This window comes from Somniosus microcephalus, chromosome 24, assembly GCF_052327205.1.
Source record: "Somniosus microcephalus isolate GS21.2 chromosome 24, FLI_Smic_1.0, whole genome shotgun sequence".
Classification (NCBI taxonomy): Eukaryota; Metazoa; Chordata; class Chondrichthyes; order Squaliformes; family Somniosidae; genus Somniosus; species Somniosus microcephalus.
This window is the reverse complement of record NC_141010.1, coordinates 3,857,408-3,876,186: the sequence shown is the minus strand read 5'-3', so window position 1 is coordinate 3,876,186 and position 18,779 is coordinate 3,857,408. Positions and strand designations below refer to the sequence as shown.

The 18,779-nt window shown below is 53.3% G+C and overlaps 1 protein-coding gene across 1 annotated transcript in view; it reads left to right on the top strand.

Moving 5' to 3' along the window:
* The window catches only part of LOC147100964 (C-C chemokine receptor type 7-like), a 43,509-nt gene that overhangs the window by 23,899 nt on the left and 831 nt on the right, over positions 1 to 18,779 (top strand). Inside the window, exon 3 of the mRNA XM_085966075.1 lies at positions 15,344 to 18,779. This exon is cut by the window's right edge and continues 831 nt beyond it. Within this exon, the coding sequence (XP_085822201.1) occupies positions 15,344 to 16,465 (1,122 nt within the window). The 3' untranslated portion in view covers positions 16,466 to 18,779. The remainder of the gene's footprint in view (positions 1 to 15,343) is intronic.

Sequence of the window (18,779 nt, the reverse complement as noted above, 5' to 3'; positions counted from 1 at the left end):
AGACACTGACTCTCACTGGGGCACAGTTCCACGGGCACTGACTCTCACTGGGGTACAGTTCCACAGACACTGACTCTCACTGGGGTACAGTTCCACAGACACTGACTCTCACTGGGGCACAGTTCCACGGGCACTGACTCTCACTGGGGTACAGTTCCACAGACACTGACTCTCACTGGGGTACAGTTCCACGGGCACTGACTCTCACTGGGGTACAGTTCCACAGACACTGACTCTCACTGGGGTACAGTTCCACAGACACTGACTCTCACTGGGGTACAGTTCCACAGACACTGACTCTCACTGGGGTACAGTTCCACAGACACTGACTCTCACTGGGGTACAGTTCCACAGACACTGACTCTCACTGGGGTACAGTTCTACAGACACTGACTCTCACTGGGGTACAGTTCCACAGACACTGACTCTCACTGGGGTGCAGTTCCACAGACATTGACTCTCACTGGGGCACAGTTCCACGGGCACTGATGCTCACTGGGGTACAGTTCCACAGACACTGACTCTCACTGGGGTACAGTTCCACAGACAATGACTCTCACTGGGGTACAGTTCCACAGACACTGACTCTCACTGGGGTACAGTTCCACAGACATTGACTCTCACTGGGGTACAGTTCCACAGACACTGACACTCACTGGGGTACAGTTCCACAGACACTGACTCTCACTGGGGTACAGTTCCACAGACACTGACTCTCACTGGGGTACAGTTCCACAGACACTAACTCTCACTGGGGTACAGTTCCACAGGCACTGACTCTCACTGGGGTATAGTTCCACAGACACTGACTCTCACTGGGGTACAGTTCACCAGACACTGACTCTCACTGGGGTACAGTTCCACAGACACTGACTCTCACTGTGGTACAGTTCACCAGACACTGACTCTCACTGGGGTACAGTTCCACAGACACTGACTCTCACTGGGGTACAGTTCCACAGACACTGACTCTCACTGGGGTATAGTTCACCAGACACTGACTCTCACTGGCGTATAGTTCCACAGACACTGACTCTCACTGGGGTACAGTTCACCAGACACTGACTCTCACTGGGGTACAGTTCCACAGACACTGACTCTCACTGGGGTACAGTTCCACAGACACTGACTCTCACTGGGGTACAGTTCCACAGACACTGACTCTCACTGGGGTACAGTTCCACAGACACTGACTCTCACTGGGGTACAGTTCACCAGTCACTGACTCTCACTGGGGTACAGTTCCACAGACACTGACTCTCACTGGGGTACAGTTCCACAGGCACTGACTCTCACTGGTGTACAGTTCCACAGACACTGACTCTCACTGGGGTACAGTTCCACAGACACTGACTCTCACTGGGGTACAGTTCCACATACACTGACTCTCACTGGGGTACAGTTCCACAGACACTGACTCTCACTGGGGTACAGTTCCACAGACACTGACTCTCACTGGGGTACAGTTCCACAGACACTGACTCTCACTGGGGTACAGTTCCACAGACACTGACTCTCACTGGGGAACAGTTCCACAGACACTGACTCTCACTGGGGTACAGTTCCACAGACACTGACTCTCACTGGGGTAGAGTTCCACAGACACTGACTCTCACTGGGGTACAGTTCCACAGACACTGACTCTCACTGGGGTACAGTTCCACAGACACTGACTCTCACTGGGGTACAGTTCCACAGACACTGACTCTCACTGGGGAACAGTTCCACAGACACTGACTCTCACTGGGGTACAGTTCCACAGACACTGACTCTCACTGGGGTACAGTTCCACAGACACTGACTCTCACTGGGGCACAGTTCCACAGACACTGACTCTCACTGGGGTACAGTTCCACAGACACTGACTCTCACTGGGGTACAGTTCCACAGACACTGACTCTCACTGGGGTACAGTTCCACAGACACTGACTCTCACTGGGGTACGGTTCCACGGGCACTGACTCTCACTGGGGTACAGTTCCACAGACACTGACTCTCACTGGGGTACAGTTCCACAGACACTGACTCTCACTGGGGTACAGTTCCACAGACACTGACTCTCACTGGGGAACAGTTCCACAGACACTGACTCTCACTGGGGTACAGTTCCACAGACACTGACTCTCACTGGGGTACAGTTCCACAGACACTGACTCTCACTGGGGAACAGTTCCACAGACACTGACTCACACTGGGGTACAGTTCCACAGACACTGACTCTCACTGGGTAACAGTTCCACAGACACTGACTCTCACTGGGGTACAGTTCCAGAGACACTGACTCTCACTGGGGTACAGTTCCACAGACACTGACTCTCACTGGGGCACAGTTCCACAGACACTGACTCTCACTGGGGTACAGTTCCACAGACACTGACTCTCACTGGGGTACAGTTCCACAGACACTGACTCTCACTGGGGTACAGTTCCACAGACACTGACTCTCACTGGGGTACGGTTCCACGGGCACTGACTCTCACTGGGGTACAGTTCCACAGACACTGACTCTCACTGGGGTACAGTTCCACAGACACTGACTCTCACTGGGGTACAGTTCCACAGACACTGACTCTCACTGGGGTACAGTTCCACAGACACTGACTCTCACTGGGGTACAGTTCCACAGACACTGACTCTCACTGGGGTACAGTTCCACACACACTGACTCTCACTGGGGTACAGTTCCACGGGCACTGACTCTCACTGGGGTACAGTTCCACAGACACTGACTCTCACTGGGGCACAGTTCCACGGGCACTGACTCTCACTGGGGTACAGTTCCACAGACACTGACTCTCACTGGGGTACAGTTCCACAGACACTGACTCTCACTGGGGCACAGTTCCACGGGCACTGACTCTCACTGGGGTACAGTTCCACAGACACTGACTCTCACTGGGGTACAGTTCCACGGGCACTGACTCTCACTGGGGTACAGTTCCACAGACACTGACTCTCACTGGGGTACAGTTCCACAGACACTGACTCTCACTGGGGTACAGTTCCACAGACACTGACTCTCACTGGGGTACAGTTCCACAGACACTGACTCTCACTGGGGTACAGTTCCACAGACACTGACTCTCACTGGGGTACAGTTCTACAGACACTGACTCTCACTGGGGTACAGTTCCACAGACACTGACTCTCACTGGGGTGCAGTTCCACAGACATTGACTCTCACTGGGGCACAGTTCCACGGGCACTGATGCTCACTGGGGTACAGTTCCACAGACACTGACTCTCACTGGGGTGCAGTTCCACAGACACTGACTCTCACTGGGGTACAGTTCCACAGACACTGACTCTCACTGGGGTACAGTTCCACAGACATTGACTCTCACTGGGGTACAGTTCCACAGACATTGACTCTCACTGGGGTACAGTTCCACAGACACTGACTCTCACTGGGGGACAGTTCTACAGACACTGGCTCTCACTGGGGTACAGTTCCACAGGCACTGACTCTCACTGGGGTACAGTTCCACAGACACTGACACTCACTGGGGTACAGTTCCACAGACACTGACTCTCACTGGGGTACAGTTCCACAGACACTGACTCTCACTGGGGTACAGTTCCACAGACACTAACTCTCACTGGGGTACAGTTCCACAGGCACTGACTCTCACTGGGGTATAGTTCCACAGACACTGACTCTCACTGGGGTACAGTTCACCAGACACTGACTCTCACTGGGGTACAGTTCCACAGACACTGACTCTCACTGTGGTACAGTTCACCAGACACTGACTCTCACTGGGGTACAGTTCCACAGACACTGACTCTCACTCGGGTACAGTTCCACAGACACTGACTCTCACTGGGGTATAGTTCCACAGACACTGACTCTCACTGGCGTATAGTTCCACAGACACTGACTCTCACTGGGGTACAGTTCACCAGACACTGACTCTCACTGGGGTACAGTTCCACAGACACTGACTCTCACTGGGGTACAGTTCCACAGACACTGACTCTCACTGGGGTACAGTTCCACAGACACTGACTCTCACTGGGGTACAGTTCCACAGACACTGACTCTCACTGGGGTACAGTTCACCAGTCACTGACTCTCACTGGGGTACAGTTCCACAGACACTGACTCTCACTGGGGTACAGTTCCACAGGCACTGACTCTCACTGGTGTACAGTTCCACAGACACTGACTCTCACTGGGGTACAGTTCCACAGACACTGACTCTCACTGGGGTACAGTTCCACATACACTGACTCTCACTGGGGTACAGTTCCACAGACACTGACTCTCACTGGGCTACAGATCCACAGACACTGACTCTCACTGGGGTACAGTTCCACAGACACTGACTCTCACTGGGGTACAGTTCCACAGACACTGACTCTCACTGGGGAACAGTTCCACAGACACTGACTCTCACTGGGGTACAGTTCCACAGACATTGACTCTCACTGGGGTAGAGTTCCACAGACACTGACTCTCACTGGGGTACAGTTCCACAGACACTGACTCTCACTGGGGTACAGTTCCACAGACACTGACTCTCACTGGGGTACAGTTCCACAGACACTGACTCTCACTGGGGAACAGTTCCACAGACACTGACTCTCACTGGGGTACAGTTCCACAGACACTGACTCTCACTGGGGTACAGTTCCACAGACACTGACTCTCACTGGGGCACAGTTCCACAGACACTGACTCTCACTGGGGTACAGTTCCACAGACACTGACTCTCACTGGGGTACAGTTCCACAGACACTGACTCTCACTGGGGTACAGTTCCACAGACACTAACTCTCACTGGGGTACGGTTCCACGGGCACTGACTCTCACTGGGGTACAGTTCCACAGACACTGACTCTCACTGGGGTACAGTTCCACAGACACTGACTCTCACTGGGGTACAGTTCCACAGACACTGACTCTCACTGGGGAACAGTTCCACAGACACTGACTCTCACTGGGGTACAGTTCCACAGACACTGACTCTCACTGGGGTACAGTTCCACAGACACTGACTCTCACTGGGGAACAGTTCCACAGACACTGACTCACACTGGGGTACAGTTCCACAGACACTGACTCTCACTGGGGAACAGTTCCACAGACACTGACTCTCACTGGGGTACAGTTCCACAGACACTGACTCTCACTGCGGTACAGTTCCACAGACACTGACTCTCACTGGGGCACAGTTCCACAGACACCGACTCTCACTGGGGTACAGTTCCACAGACACTGACTCTCACTGGGGTACAGTTCCACAGACACTGACTCTCACTGGGGTACAGTTCCACAGACACTGACTCTCACTGGGGTACGGTTCCACGGGCACTGACTCTCACTGGGGTACAGTTCCACAGACACTGACTCTCACTGGGGTACAGTTCCACAGACACTGACTCTCACTGGGGTACAGTTCCACAGACACTGACTCTCACTGGGGTACAGTTCCACAGACACTGACTCTCACTGGGGTACAGTTCCACACACACTGACTCTCACTGGGGTACAGTTCCACGGGCACTGACTCTCACTGGGGTACAGTTCCACAGACACTGACTCTCACTGGGGCACAGTTCCACGGGCACTGACTCTCACTGGGGTACAGTTCCACAGACACTGACTCTCACTGGGGTACAGTTCCACAGACACTGACTCTCACTGGGGCACAGTTCCACGGGCACTGACTCTCACTGGGGTACAGTTCCACAGACACTGACTCTCACTGGGGTACAGTTCCACGGGCACTGACTCTCACTGGGGTACAGTTCCACAGACACTGACTCTCACTGGGGTACAGTTCCACAGACACTGACTCTCACTGGGGTACAGTTCCACAGACACTGACTCTCACTGGGGTACAGTTCCACAGACACTGACTCTCACTGGGGTACAGTTCCACAGACACTGACTCTCACTGGGGTACAGTTCTACAGACACTGACTCTCACTGGGGTACAGTTCCACAGACACTGACTCTCACTGGGGTGCAGTTCCACAGACATTGACTCTCACTGGGGCACAGTTCCACGGGCACTGATGCTCACTGGGGTACAGTTCCACAGACACTGACTCTCACTGGGGTACAGTTCCACAGACACTGACTCTCACTGGGGTACAGTTCCACAGACACTGACTCTCACTGGGGTACAGTTCCACAGACATTGACTCTCACTGGGGTACAGTTCCACAGACATTGACTCTCACTGGGGTACAGTTCCACAGACACTGACTCTCACTGGGGGACAGTTCTACAGACACTGGCTCTCACTGGGGTACAGTTCCACAGGCACTGACTCTCACTGGGGTACAGTTCCACAGACACTGACACTCACTGGGGTACAGTTCCACAGACACTGACTCTCACTGGGGTACAGTTCCACAGACACTGACTCTCACTGGGGTACAGTTCCACAGACACTAACTCTCACTGGGGTACAGTTCCACAGGCACTGACTCTCACTGGGGTATAGTTCCACAGACACTGACTCTCACTGGGGTACAGTTCACCAGACACTGACTCTCACTGGGGTACAGTTCCACAGACACTGACTCTCACTGTGGTACAGTTCACCAGACACTGACTCTCACTGGGGTACAGTTCCACAGACACTGACTCTCACTGGGGTACAGTTCCACAGACACTGACTCTCACTGGGGTATAGTTCACCAGACACTGACTCTCACTGGCGTATAGTTCCACAGACACTGACTCTCACTGGGGTACAGTTCACCAGACACTGACTCTCACTGGGGTACAGTTCCACAGACACTGACTCTCACTGGGGTACAGTTCCACAGACACTGACTCTCACTGGGGTACAGTTCCACAGACACTGACTCTCACTGGGGTACAGTTCCACAGACACTGACTCTCACTGGGGTACAGTTCACCAGTCACTGACTCTCACTGGGGTACAGTTCCACAGACACTGACTCTCACTGGGGTACAGTTCCACAGGCACTGACTCTCACTGGTGTACAGTTCCACAGACACTGACTCTCACTGGGGTACAGTTCCACAGGCACTGACTCTCACTGGGGTACAGTTCCACAGGCACTGACTCTCACTGGGCTACAGGTTCCACAGACACTGACTCTCACTGGGGTACTGTTCCACAGACACTGACTCTCACTGGGGTGCAGTTCCACAGACACTGACTCTCACTGGGGTACAGTTCTACAGGCACTGACTCTCACTGGGATACAGGTTCCACAGACACTGACTCTCACTGGGGTACAGTTCCACAGACACTGACTCTCACTGGGGTACAGTTCCACAGACACTGACTCTCACTGGGGTACAGTTCCACAGACACTGACTCTCACTGGTGTACAGTTCCACAGACACTGACTCTCACTGGGGTACAGTTCCACAGACACTGACTCTCACTGTGGTACAGTTCCACAGACACTGACTCTCACTGGGGTACAGTTCCACAGACACTGACTCTCACTGGGGTACAGTTCCACAGGCACTGACTCTCACTGGGGTACAGTTCCACAGACACTGACACTCACTGGGGTACAGTTCCACAGGCACTGACTCTCACTGGGATACAGGTTCCACAGACACTGACTCTCACTGGGGTACAGTTCCACAGACACTGACTCTCACTGTGGTACAGTTCCACAGACACTGACTCTCACTGGGGTACAGTTCCACAGACACTGACTCTCACTGGGGTACAGTTCCACAGACACTGACTCTCACTGTGGTACAGTTCCACAGACACTGAATCTCACTGGGGTACAGTTCCACAGACAGTGACTCTCACTGGGGTACAGTTCCACAGGCACTGACTCTCACTGGGGTACAGTTCCACAGGCACTGACTCTCACTGGGATACAGGTTCCACAGACACTGACTCTCACTGGGGTACAGTTCCACAGACACTGACTCTCACTGGGGTACAGTTCCACAGGCACTGACTCTCACTGGGGTACAGTTCCACAGGCACTGACTCTCACTGGGATACAGGTTCCACAGACACTGACTCTCACTGGGGTACAGTTCCACAGACACTGACTCTCACTGGGGTACAGTTCCACAGACACTGACTCTCACTGGGGTACAGTTCCACAGGCACTGACTCTCACTGGGATACAGGTTCCACAGACACTGACTCTCACTGGGGTACAGTTCCACAGACACTGACTCTCACTGGGGTACAGTTCCACAGACACTGACTCTCACTGGGGTACAGTTCCACAGACACTGACTCTCACTGGTGTACAGTTCCACAGACACTGACTCTCACTGGGGTACAGTTCCACAGACACTGACTCTCACTGTGGTACAGTTCCACAGACACTGACTCTCACTGGGGTACAGTTCCACAGACACTGACTCTCACTGGGGTACAGTTCCACAGACACTGACTCTCACTGGGGTACAGTTCCACAGACACTGACACTCACTGGGGTACAGTTCCACAGGCACTGACTCTCACTGGGGTACAGGTTCCACAGACACTGACTCTCACTGGGGTACAGTTCCACAGACACTGACTCTCACTGGGGTACAGTTCCACAGACACTGACTCTCACTGGGGTACAGTTCCACAGACACTGACTCTCACTGGGGTACAGTTCTACAGACACTGACTCTCACTGGGGTACAGTTCCACAGACACTGACTCTCACTGGGGTACAGTTCCACAGACATTGACTCTCACTGGGGCACAGTTCCACGGGCACTGATGCTCACTGGGGTACAGTTCCACAGACACTGACTCTCACTGGGGTACAGTTCCACAGACACTGACTCTCACTGGGGTACAGTTCCACAGACACTGACTCTCACTGGGGTACAGTTCCACAGACATTGACTCTCACTGGGGTACAGTTCCACAGACATTGACTCTCACTGGGGTACAGTTCCACAGACACTGACTCTCACTGGGGTACAGTTCTACAGACACTGGCTCTCACTGGGGTACAGTTCCACAGGCACTGACTCTCACTGGGGTACAGTTCCACAGGGACTGACTCTCACTGGGGTACAGTTCCACAGACACTGACACTCACTGGGGTACAGTTCCACAGACACTGACTCTCACTGGGGTACAGTTCCACAGACACTGACTCTCACTGGGGTACAGTTCCACAGACACTAACTCTCACTGGGGTACAGTTCCACAGGCACTGAGTCTCACTGGGGTATAGTTCCACAGACACTGACTCTCACTGGGGTACAGTTCACCAGACACTGACTCTCACTGGGGTACAGTTCCACAGACACTGACTCTCACTGGGGTACAGTTCACCAGACACTGACTCTCACTGGGGTACAGTTCCACAGACACTGACTCTCACTGGGGTACAGTTCACCAGTCACTGACTCTCACTGGGGTACAGTTCCACAGACACTGACTCTCACTGGGGTACAGTTCCACAGGCACTGACTCTCACTGGTGTACAGTTCCACAGACACTGACTCTCACTGGGGTACAGTTCCACAGGCACTGACTCTCACTGGGGTACATTTCCACAGGCACTGACTCTCACTGGGCTACAGGTTCCACAGACACTGACTCTCACTGGGGTACTGTTCCACAGACACTGACTCTCACTGGGGTGCAGTTCCACAGACACTGACTCTCACTGGGGTACAGTTCTACAGGCACTGACTCTCACTGGGATACAGGTTCCACAGACACTGACTCTCACTGGGGTACAGTTCCACAGACACTGACTCTCACTGGGGTACAGTTCCACTGACTCTCACTGGGGTACAGTTCCACAGACACTGACTCTCACTGGTGTACAGTTCCACAGACACTGACTCTCACTGGGGTACAGTTCCACAGACACTGACTCTCACTGTGGTACAGTTCCACAGACACTGACTCTCACTGGAGTACAGTTCCACAGACACTGACTCTCACTGGGGTACAGTTCCACAGGCACTGACTCTCACTGGGGTACAGTTCCACAGACACTGACACTCACTGGGGTACAGTTCCACAGGCACTGACTCTCACTGGGATACAGGTTCCACAGACACTGACTCTCACTGGGGTACAGTTCCACAGACACTGACTCTCACTGGGGTACAGTTCCACAGACACTGACTCTCACTGGGGTACAGTTCCACAGACACTGACTCTCACTGGGGTACAGTTCCACAGACACTGACTCTCACTGGGGTACAGTTCCACAGACACTGACACTCACTGGGGTACAGTTCCACAGACACTGACTCTCACTGGGGTACAGTTCCACAGACACTGACTCTCACTGGGGTACAGTTCCACAGACACTAACTCTCACTGGGGTACAGTTCCACAGGCACTGACTCTCACTGGGGTATAGTTCCACAGACACTGACTCTCACTGGGGTACAGTTCACCAGACACTGACTCTCACTGGGGTACAGTTCCACAGACACTGACTCTCACTGTGGTACAGTTCACCAGACACTGACTCTCACTGGGGTACAGTTCCACAGACACTGACTCTCACTGGGGTACAGTTCCACAGACACTGACTCTCACTGGGGTATAGTTCACCAGACACTGACTCTCACTGGTGTATAGTTCCACAGACACTGACTCTCACTGGGGTACAGTTCACCAGACACTGACTCTCACTGGGGTACAGTTCCACAGACACTGACTCTCACTGGGGTACAGTTCCACAGACACTGACTCTCACTGGGGTACAGTTCCACAGACACTGACTCTCACTGGGGTACAGTTCCACAGACACTGACTCTCACTGGGGTACAGTTCACCAGTCACTGACTCTCACTGGGGTACAGTTCCACAGACACTGACTCTCACTGGGGTACAGTTCCACAGGCACTGACTCTCACTGGTGTACAGTTCCACAGACACTGACTCTCACTGGGGTACAGTTCCACAGGCACTGACTCTCACTGGGGTACAGTTCCACAGGCACTGACTCTCACTGGGCTACAGGTTCCACAGACACTGACTCTCACTGGGGTACTGTTCCACAGACACTGACTCTCACTGGGGTGCAGTTCCACAGACACTGACTCTCACTGGGGTACAGTTCTACAGGCACTGACTCTCACTGGGATACAGGTTCCACAGACACTGACTCTCACTGGGGTACAGTTCCACAGACACTGACTCTCACTGGGGTACAGTTCCACAGACACTGACTCTCACTGGGGTACAGTTCCACAGACACTGACTCTCACTGGTGTACAGTTCCACAGACACTGACTCTCACTGGGGTACAGTTCCACAGACACTGACTCTCACTGTGGTACAGTTCCACAGACACTGACTCTCACTGGGGTACAGTTCCACAGACACTGACTCTCACTGGGGTACAGTTCCACAGGCACTGACTCTCACTGGGGTACAGTTCCACAGACACTGACACTCACTGGGGTACAGTTCCACAGGCACTGACTCTCACTGGGATACAGGTTCCACAGACACTGACTCTCACTGGGGTACAGTTCCACAGACACTGACTCTCACTGTGGTACAGTTCCACAGACACTGACTCTCACTGGGGTACAGTTCCACAGACACTGACTCTCACTGGGGTACAGTTCCACAGACACTGACTCTCACTGTGGTACAGTTCCACAGACACTGAATCTCACTGGGGTACAGTTCCACAGACAGTGACTCTCACTGGGGTACAGTTCCACAGGCACTGACTCTCACTGGGGTACAGTTCCACAGGCACTGACTCTCACTGGGATACAGGTTCCACAGACACTGACTCTCACTGGGGTACAGTTCCACAGACACTGACTCTCACTGGGGTACAGTTCCACAGGCACTGACTCTCACTGGGGTACAGTTCCACAGGCACTGACTCTCACTGGGATACAGGTTCCACAGACACTGACTCTCACTGGGGTACAGTTCCACAGACACTGACTCTCACTGGGGTACAGTTCCACAGACACTGACTCTCACTGGGGTACAGTTCCACAGGCACTGACTCTCACTGGGATACAGGTTCCACAGACACTGACTCTCACTGGGGTACAGTTCCACAGACACTGACTCTCACTGGGGTACAGTTCCACAGACACTGACTCTCACTGGGGTACAGTTCCACAGACACTGACTCTCACTGGTGTACAGTTCCACAGACACTGACTCTCACTGGGGTACAGTTCCACAGACACTGACTCTCACTGTGGTACAGTTCCACAGACACTGACTCTCACTGGGGTACAGTTCCACAGACACTGACTCTCACTGGGGTACAGTTCCACAGACACTGACTCTCACTGGGGTACAGTTCCACAGACACTGACACTCACTGGGGTACAGTTCCACAGGCACTGACTCTCACTGGGGTACAGGTTCCACAGACACTGACTCTCACTGGGGTACAGTTCCACAGACACTGACTCTCACTGGGGTACAGTTCCACAGACACTGACTCTCACTGGGGTACAGTTCCACAGACACTGACTCTCACTGGGGTACAGTTCTACAGACACTGACTCTCACTGGGGTACAGTTCCACAGACACTGACTCTCACTGGGGTACAGTTCCACAGACATTGACTCTCACTGGGGCACAGTTCCACGGGCACTGATGCTCACTGGGGTACAGTTCCACAGACACTGACTCTCACTGGGGTACAGTTCCACAGACACTGACTCTCACTGGGGTACAGTTCCACAGACACTGACTCTCACTGGGGTACAGTTCCACAGACATTGACTCTCACTGGGGTACAGTTCCACAGACATTGACTCTCACTGGGGTACAGTTCCACAGACACTGACTCTCACTGGGGTACAGTTCTACAGACACTGGCTCTCACTGGGGTACAGTTCCACAGGCACTGACTCTCACTGGGGTACAGTTCCACAGGGACTGACTCTCACTGGGGTACAGTTCCACAGACACTGACACTCACTGGGGTACAGTTCCACAGACACTGACTCTCACTGGGGTACAGTTCCACAGACACTGACTCTCACTGGGGTACAGTTCCACAGACACTAACTCTCACTGGGGTACAGTTCCACAGGCACTGAGTCTCACTGGGGTATAGTTCCACAGACACTGACTCTCACTGGGGTACAGTTCACCAGACACTGACTCTCACTGGGGTACAGTTCCACAGACACTGACTCTCACTGGGGTACAGTTCACCAGACACTGACTCTCACTGGGGTACAGTTCCACAGACACTGACTCTCACTGGGGTACAGTTCACCAGTCACTGACTCTCACTGGGGTACAGTTCCACAGACACTGACTCTCACTGGGGTACAGTTCCACAGGCACTGACTCTCACTGGTGTACAGTTCCACAGACACTGACTCTCACTGGGGTACAGTTCCACAGGCACTGACTCTCACTGGGGTACATTTCCACAGGCACTGACTCTCACTGGGCTACAGGTTCCACAGACACTGACTCTCACTGGGGTACTGTTCCACAGACACTGACTCTCACTGGGGTGCAGTTCCACAGACACTGACTCTCACTGGGGTACAGTTCTACAGGCACTGACTCTCACTGGGATACAGGTTCCACAGACACTGACTCTCACTGGGGTACAGTTCCACAGACACTGACTCTCACTGGGGTACAGTTCCACTGACTCTCACTGGGGTACAGTTCCACAGACACTGACTCTCACTGGTGTACAGTTCCACAGACACTGACTCTCACTGGGGTACAGTTCCACAGACACTGACTCTCACTGTGGTACAGTTCCACAGACACTGACTCTCACTGGAGTACAGTTCCACAGACACTGACTCTCACTGGGGTACAGTTCCACAGGCACTGACTCTCACTGGGGTACAGTTCCACAGACACTGACACTCACTGGGGTACAGTTCCACAGGCACTGACTCTCACTGGGATACAGGTTCCACAGACACTGACTCTCACTGGGGTACAGTTCCACAGACACTGACTCTCACTGGGGTACAGTTCCACAGACACTGACTCTCACTGGGGTACAGTTCCACAGACACTGACTCTCACTGGGGTACAGTTCCACAGACACTGACTCTCACTGTGGTACAGTTCCACAGACACTGACTCTCACTGGGGTACAGTTCCACAGACAGTGACTCTCACTGGGGTACAGTTCCACAGACACTGACTCTCACTGGGGTACAGTTCCACAGACACTGACTCTCACTGGGGTACAGTTGCACAGGCACTGACTCTCACTGGTGTACAGTTCCACAGACACTGACTCTCACTGGGGTACAGTTCCACAGGCACTGACTCTCACTGGGGTACAGTTCCACAGGCACTGACTCTCACTGGGATACAGGTTCCACAGACACTGACTCTCACTGGGGTACAGTTCCACAGACACTGACTCTCACTGGGGTACAGTTCCACAGACACTGACTCTCACTGGGGTACAGTTCCACAGGCACTGACTCTCACTGGGATACAGGTTCCACAGACACTGACTCTCACTGGGGTACAGTTCCACAGACACTGACTCTCACTGGGGTACAGTTCCACAGACACTGACTCTCACTGGGGTACAGTTCCACAGACACTGACTCTCACTGGTGTACAGTTCCACAGACACTGACTCTCACTGGGGTACAGTTCCACATACACTGACTCTCACTGTGGTACAGTTCCACAGACACTGACTCTCACTGGGGTACAGTTCCACAGACACTGACTCTCACTGGGGTACAGTTCCACAGACACTGACTCTCACTGGGGTACAGTTCCACAGACACTGACACTCACTGGGGTACAGTTCCACAGGCACTGACTCTCACTGGGGTACAGGTTCCACAGACACTGACTCTCACTGGGGTACAGTTCCACAGACACTGACTCTCACTGGGGTACATTTCCACAGACACTGACTCTCACTGGGGTACTGTTCCACAGACACTGACTCTCACTGGGGTACAGTTCCACAGACAGTGACTCTCACTGTGGTACAGTTCCACAGACACTGACTCTCACTGGGGTACAGTTCCACAGACACTGACTCTCACTGGGGTACAGTTCCACAGACACTGACTCTCACTGGGGTACAGTTCCACAGACACTGACTCTCACTGTGGTACAGTTCCACAGGCACTGACTCTCACTGTGGTACAGTTCCACAGACACTGACTCTCACTGGGGTACAGTTCCACAGGCACTGACTCTCACTGGGGTACAGTTCCACAGACACTGACTCTCACTGGGGTGCAGTTCCACAGACACTGACTCTCACTGGGGTACAGTTCCACAGACACTGACTCTCACTGGGGTACAGTTCCACAGACACTGACTCTCACTGGGGTACAGTTCCACAGACACTGACGCTCACTGGGGTACAGTTCCACAGACACTGACTCCCGTGGTTCGGTTTAATGTGTGTGCGTTCCTGAACCGACTCCATTCTCTCTTTCAGCTCAGCTTCTGCACCCAGATTCCAATGACGGAGTCTACTGACTTGCAGACCAATACTTTTGATTACGAGGACTCGTCTGATGATCAGGAGGAGAAGGACGTGGACTATGGTGCGTATGTTCAACAGTGTCAGAAAGAGGATGTCAGGTCTTTCCGCGAGGCCTTCCTGCCTGTCATGTACCTCGTGATCTGCGTGCTGGGCATCTTGGGGAATGGCCTGGTGGTGATCACCTACATCTACTTCCACCGGCTGCGGACGATGACTGACGTGTACCTCCTGAACCTGGCCGTAGCTGACCTCCTGTTCCTCGTCACCCTGCCGTTCTGGGCCGTGAATGTGGTCAAGCATTGGATCTTCGGGCCGATCATGTGCAAGATGGTCTACGTGCTGTACCGTGTGAGCTTCTTCAGCGGCATGCTGCTTCTCATGTGTATCAGCATCGACAGGTACATCTCCATCGTCCGGGCCGCCTCGGCTCACCGACACCGCTCCAAGGCCGTGTACTGCAGCAAGATCGTGGCGGTGTGTGTCTGGGTCCTCTCCACCGTCCTGTCCCTGCCCGAGTTCCTCTACAGTGACGAGAAGAAAAGTGGCCCATTCCAACTGTGCAAAATGCACCTCACCAACAACACCATCATATTCACTGCCGGCACACAGTTGGCCTTGGGTTTCTTTGTCCCTTTTGCAGTCATGTTCTTCTGCTATTGTGTAATAATTAAGACCCTGCTCTTGGCCAGGAACTTTGAAAAGAACAAAGCAATCAAGGTGATCATTGCCGTGGTGCTGGTGTTTCTCCTGTTCCAGTTGCCTTACAACAGTGTCATGCTGTTAGACACCATCAACGATGTCAACATGAACATCACCAACTGCGACCTAAGCAAGCGCATGAACATTGCCCTGGATGTCACCAAGAGCCTGGCCTATGTCAGATGTTGCCTCAACCCGTTCCTCTACGCCTTCATTGGTGTGAAATTCCGCAAAGACCTGTTGAAGCTGATGAAGGAGATGGGTTGTGTGAGCACCAAGAAGCTGATGAAATACGCCGACATCAAGTCAACAGTGACCACTAAGCGGGGCTCCTTCGCCACTGACACAGAGAGCACAACCAACTTCTCCCCCTGACCAGGGCTGGCCACGGCTTCTAAATTCTCATCACCGACTGAATCTATTTTCTTTTCTGCTCGGACAATAACACACAACGGAAAAAAAAACTTCCAAAAAACAGGACCGTAGATATTTATGACATTTTAATACATAAGCAATGATAAACCTGCGAGCTGCCTGGTGGAGCTTTCTCTGTAACTGTTCTGTCCAGCGAGGGCCGCTGCAAACACTGGCCTGTGATCACTTCCCTGATCCATAATGTCCCAGCACAGTTGGAATGATTGTTCAGTTTCCTGATTCATTTACTTCAAATTTGATCTCACTCCCACCCTGACCGCTATCATGTTCCACAAGCTGATCTCAGCAGGGTTCAGCTAACAGGCTTGGCAAAGACCTGGGCCTAGAAATTCAGTGGCCTGCGCCACCAGTTTGCGCCCAAAGAGGGCTTTTGCGCCACTGTGCAAACCTACCGCCATATTTAGCGGGGCGCTAATGGCGGCGGTAGCCATTAGCGCTGCGCCGCCACCGATGACGTCATCGGTGTGCGCAGCGCCCCGCTATCGCCCCGCTGGCCATATTTGGTTGCTGCCGCCTCCTCCGCGCTGGCCGCAAACAGCAACCGGTACACGGGGCCTACCCGTGCCGGTAGTGGGGCGAGTTAAGGTGGAGGTGCGGCCGGCCGCTTTTTCGGCGGCCGCCTGCCCACACCTCCGTCCCCGGCCTCCTACACAACCCCCCCCCCCCCGCGGCATTGCCGGCTGTTTCCAGAGAGCCCGGCACTTCTCCTTGGTGCCGGGCTCATTTGCCGGCACTCGCGAGCGGGGATCGCGCTGTTGCAGGCACCTCCCCCTTAACAGTGGGAGGAAGGCCTGCAGTACCGCAGGCTGCCGTGCCGCAGCGGGTGGCGCAGCGGCACTTTGCACGCCGATATTCAGTTTCAGCGCCCCAAGCGGGGCGCGGGAAGCCTTGTTTAGCGGCCGGCTTCCACTTGGGGCGCTGAAACTGAATATCCCGCTGGCGCAAGTGGCTCCGCGCGCAGCGGTAATTCCGGCGCCCAGGCAAGCTGGGCGCCCCTAACTGAATTTCTAGGCCCTGATGTTGCCCAGGCCTCCTCTATCCCTGTGACAGACTGTGGAGCTCACTCTCATTGCAGTGGTGTGACACATCTATTTTCCACAGTTCCTGTGGATGTAAATCCAGCAAAAACACCTTCCATTCCGGACCCCACTCCCCTGAAGGAAAGTCGTTATCAGAGATCTCCCAACACAGCTTGGTGAAATAAAACCACCAGTCTTTGTTTCAAACAATGTTGGGAGTCTGTTGTGTGTTTCACTTTGCTAGTTGATGATTATATAACAGACTGAACAACATTTCCTCTCCCTTCATCCACTGGAACCAATGAGTTTCAGTAATGTTTGCTCAACTTTAACCATCGTTCACTCTGAGCATAGCGTCAGGCTCCAGTGTGGTCCATGATCTTCAGACCTGGAGTCCCACTGCTCAGGCCATCTCAACCATCCCATCAAACACTCCCAGGGCAGGTACAGCACGGGTTACAGAGTCAGTGTCTGTGGAACTGTACCCCATTGAGGGTCAGTGTCTGTGGAACTGTACCCCATTGAGGGTCAGTGTCTGTGGAACTGTACCCCAGTGAGACTCACTGTCTGTGGAACTGTACCCCAGTGAGGGTCAGTGTCTGTGGAACTGTACCCCAGTGAGAATCACTGTCTGTGGAACTGTACCCCTTTGAGGGTCAGTGACTGTGGAACTGTAACCCAGTGAGAGTCAGTGCCTGGAACTGTACCCCAGTGAGAGAGTTGGTGTCTTTGGAACTGTACCCCAGTGAGAGTCAGTATCTGTGGAACTGTACCCCAGTGAGAGTCAGTGTCTGTGGAACTGTACCCCAGTGAGAGTCAGTATCTGTGGAATTGTACCCCAGTGAGAGTCAGTGTCTGTGGAACTGTACCCCAGTGAGAGTCAGTATCTGTGGAACTGTACCCCAGTGAGAGTCAGTGTCTGTGGAACTGTACCCCAGTGAGAGTTAGTGTCTGTGGAACTGCACCCCAGTGAGAGTCAGTGTCTGTGGAACTGTACCCCAGTGAGAGTCAGTGTCTGTGGAATTGTACCCCAGTGAGAGTCAGTGTCTGTGGAACTGTACCCCAGTGAGAGTCAGTGTCTTCAAGCCAGTGAGAGGAAAATGAATTAAGTAAAATGCTCTCTCGAGCTGTAGTTTTTTTTTACTATATTTTTTAGAAGTTTTGATAAATGAAAATCCCGAATGTGAAGTGGATTCTGAAATGTGAGACCCTTTGCCAGGAATCATCAGGACTGT